Here is a 3,872-nt window from a genome sequence, read left to right on the forward strand (position 1 = left end):
TGCAGCGAGGCTAACTGCATGCAGCGAGGCTAACTGCATGCAGCGAGGCTAACTGCAGGCAGCGAGGCTAGCTGCAGGCAGCTAGGCTAGCTGCATGCTTCCTCCCCATCGGCCGCTCTGACCCACCTGCCTTCTCCACCTCCATGGGCTCCGGTTCCGGCTGCTCCACGGGTCGGCCGTCCACGTGCGTGAAGACGAACGGTTTCTCTGACGCCACCATTAGGCCCCTCCCCTGTGGCTCCACGGCGGCGTAATGAGGCACCGACTTCCCCCTCAGGACCCTCCTCTTCCTCACCTCCATCTTCTTCTCTGGACCTGCAGGTGGAGATGAAGGTTCTGGTGATGAGGAAGCTCTCAGGACTGGGATCAGGTTTTCCAGAGGTGGAAGGTTCTGAACTAAACAGACTCTACGGAAGCTAACAGTGAAACCGGGCCGCCATGCGCCTCGTTAGCTAGAACCATCCAGAATCAGCCGGACAGCAGCTTCCTTTGGACCCACCTTGTCCGGCGGCGCCGCTCACAGTGACCCACTCCAGAAACACACAGAACCCGCTCCCCGTGGTCTCCTGGGGGTCCTTCTGGACACGCAGCAGCAGAACCTCCACGGCGTGGACGCCGGCCTGGACGTGGGAGACGCTGTGCAGGATGGTGAACGGGTCGCCCAGCCGTTCGCTGAACAGAACCTGCAGGAACCAGCGTTGTTCAAACCCAGAGAACCAACCATCATTTTGCAAATCGGTTCATCTGTCGATTATTTTTCCATGAATCGATCAGAGCAGAAGGTTGCTCAAAGATTTTATGACGAGTTTAAAAACTTTTCCACCCGTTTCTGACCCGTTTTTAACCCGTTTCTGGAATATTTCTGACCCGTTTCTAAACAGTGTCTGGCCTAATTTGGACCCGTTTCTGACCCGTTAATACCCATTTACCTCCCACTTGGTCTGACAGCCGTCTCCTCTCTTGCCGGTCCGGAGGAGCTGCAGCCGCCCGCCGCCGTCGGACAGAACCGCCGAGGTCGCTGAGGAGAGGCTGATGGACGGGCAGAGCCGCTCAGAACACGGGTCGGACTCTGGTCCGAACCTGAAGACCTCCTTGGGCTTCCCCAGCGCCGTGTCCTGCATCCAGAACCAGAGACAATTCTTTAGAGTCCAGATGTTCAGTCCAGCTGTGGTTTGAGCGTATCCAGAACCAACTGGTCCCACTGGAACCAGTTAATCCGGATCACTGATGTTTAAATTCTGATCCGGGTTTAAAGCAGCACCAGCAGGTCCGGTTCTAACAGGCATCCAGAACCCGGCTGAGTGACCATCAAGCAGGGTTCTGGTACCGGGACGAGGCAGAAGGTCCGACAGGTCTTAGTTTGCTGCTCGCCCTACAAAGAAGTCCAGAACCCAGCAGAACCATCAGATCCAAGAAGCTTTGATCAGAAAAACAACCATAGAGATGATCAAGGTTCTGTTTGGACCTCCGTCCTTCAGCAACCATCTCCATCAGAACCATCAATCAAAGCTGAACCGGGTCTCAGGAAGCTGGAACCGGTTCTGACCCGGTTCCCATTCGGGTAGTTTAAGCTGGAGCATTAGAATGATGATGGTTCTGATCCGGTGAAACATCCAGAACCTTCTGGATCGGTCCAGTGTTCAGTTCGGTCTGGCGGTTTCTGACCAATCAGAGTCCAGAGCTCTGAGAGACACGCCCACATCACTACCAGCAGATTTCTCTGCTTGGTTCTGGTGAAACTGGACCTGAAGGTTCTGTTTATCCAGAAAAGATGGCTGACCCGTTCTGATGGTTCTGGTTCTTCCTCAGGGACTAATCTGGGTTCATGATCCGGACCGTTAAGAAGAACTTTCTGTCTGTTAGATGGTTTCTCACCTGACAGGTGAGTCGGATCAGAACCAGATGCTGCAGCTCTGAGCTCCAACATCCAGAACCTTCTAACATCGATGGTTCTGCTGAGGGGCAGAGACAGCGACCCAGATGATGATGATGATCTGGTTCCGTTAGTCTCTGATTATCTCTGAATTCTGGACATAAAAACGGTTCGGCACCAAACCGGATCAGAACCAAGCTTCAATCCTTTAATTAACTGCATTATCAGAACCGGACCTTTCGATGGACTGAACAGAACCTCTTCCCTCTAACGCTGACCAACGCCGCCCCCTGCTGGTGACTGCGCTTCACTGAGGAAACAGGACCGGCTCCTCCAGATGAACCCGGGGATCCTTCCAGAGACTCACCAGGGTGACGGTGAGGCTCAGAACCCGGGCCTGGCGGTCCACGAACAGAACGCTGTCCTGGTACCACGGGTCCAGCTGCAGGTAGTTGAACATGGCGAAGGCCTGCATGTGTTCCAGCGTGTACTGAGCGTCCGTCAGCTGCATCTCCTCCACAGCTGGACAGGATGAGACATGAACAGAACCAGAACATCGGGTTATTCTGAGCGGCTGATACGGAGGAAAGAAAAACAACAAAACATCTCAGATTACTTAATATCGCCATGACAACCAGGCAGCCGACCCTCTGGAGTTGGTCGGCTCAGTGATGCCGATACTGTGATCATTGTCCCACAGACCACCATGTTCACCCGCATTTAACCCTTTCATTCATATCTATTAGAGCTAGAGGTGGAGCGATGCACCGATTGGCCGATATCTGCTGAGAAGGTTGCAGTACCTGGTTCGATTCCCACAGACTGCCACTCTGGGTCCCTGAGCAAGACCCTTAACCCCACCCTGCTCCCTGGGCGCCGCACAATGGCAGCCCACTGCTCCCCAAGAGGAGGGGTTAAATGCAGAGAGTGAATTTCTCCAATATGAGATCAATAAAGTTCAATTAAAAAAAAAATTTATCCAGACATGAAACTTTGAAACATTTCCTAATCAGTAAATGTTTTGAGACTAATTTTAACCTTTTCTCTAATTTAAATTTTTTATTTGCTTTTCAGATGGAGTTTTATGACTTATTTTTGTTAAGTAGCATTACACCGATTACATTCTCTCCACTTCCAGTCAGATTCAAACGCTCACCTTTCACCAATGAAAATGTCTCTAACATCCAGCCGACCAATAGAAACGTGTCTTTGATCAGGGGAAAGCCCGCCCCCACAAGGAAGGAGAGAATCTGATCCAGAAGATGCATTTTAAATCCATCCATCCATCCTCCATCTATCGTTAATGTTTGTTTTTTTGTTAATAAAGATTTATTTTCATTTAAAATGAAGCTTGTGTAACATTTTTATCACGTAAAAGTAGACAGAAAAAGCTAAATCTGCTGTGAGAATCTGCAGGATGTTAAAATAATCACAGCAGCTGATCTTCAATTAAAATCAAACACATCAAAACCAGATAAAACAACGAAACAGATCGGATTCTGATTTTAAAGCCAAGGAACCAGCAAAGACAACAGGAAGTCAGACATTCCCTCTCTAATATCGCCTTTCTATGATCGGATCTCCTGATTCTCCTCTTCTAGCTTCACACAGCAGCTTCCTCCTGTGGTTTAGGAGAAACACGGCTGGGAAATATTTCAGCACTGAGAATAAAACAAACAAGGCAGCAAGTTCATCAAAATGCTTGAAAGTTTTCCAGGAAACATGGAGAACTTTCTGGAAGAACCCTTTTAATCATTAGAGGAAACATGGAGATGATTGAAATCATCTCAGGACTGAAAACAAGGTCTGTTTGTTTTATTCCTAGACAGAAATTACACATATAAACTATTTCTCTTTCTAATCTGGCATAAATTACATTTAAAGACATAAAAGGGCCCAACAGAACCACGGTGCAGTGAAAAAGTGGCCAAAGTCCAAAGAAAAACCCAAAAGGGGCTTCAGGAATCCACCAGAACCTCTGATCTGCTGTGATTTATTA

General features: G+C 49.2%; 2 protein-coding genes across 2 annotated transcripts in view; one reads left to right on the forward strand and one right to left on the reverse strand.

The window, feature by feature from the left end:
* Positions 1 to 2,581, reverse strand: part of nudcd1 (NudC domain containing 1) — a 17,846-nt gene extending 15,265 nt beyond the window's left edge. Inside the window, exons 1-5 of the mRNA XM_015384429.1 lie at positions 2,521 to 2,581; positions 2,241 to 2,479; positions 930 to 1,115; positions 500 to 683; positions 127 to 315 (exon numbers count right to left, since the gene is read on the reverse strand). Coding sequence (XP_015239915.1) covers positions 127 to 315; positions 500 to 683; positions 930 to 1,115; positions 2,241 to 2,479; positions 2,521 to 2,581 — 859 coding nt within the window. The remainder of the gene's footprint in view (positions 1 to 126; positions 316 to 499; positions 684 to 929; positions 1,116 to 2,240; positions 2,480 to 2,520) is intronic.
* Positions 2,582 to 3,639: 1,058 nt separating this feature from the next.
* Positions 3,640 to 3,872, forward strand: part of LOC107090839 (transcription and mRNA export factor ENY2-like) — a 7,542-nt gene continuing 7,309 nt past the window's right edge. Inside the window, exon 1 of the mRNA XM_015384430.1 lies at positions 3,640 to 3,677. Coding sequence (XP_015239916.1) covers positions 3,640 to 3,677 — 38 coding nt within the window. The remainder of the gene's footprint in view (positions 3,678 to 3,872) is intronic.

This window comes from Cyprinodon variegatus, unplaced genomic scaffold (genome assembly GCF_000732505.1).
Source record: "Cyprinodon variegatus isolate N-32 unplaced genomic scaffold, C_variegatus-1.0 Scaffold312, whole genome shotgun sequence".
In the NCBI taxonomy this organism is placed as follows: Eukaryota; Metazoa; Chordata; class Actinopteri; order Cyprinodontiformes; family Cyprinodontidae; genus Cyprinodon; species Cyprinodon variegatus.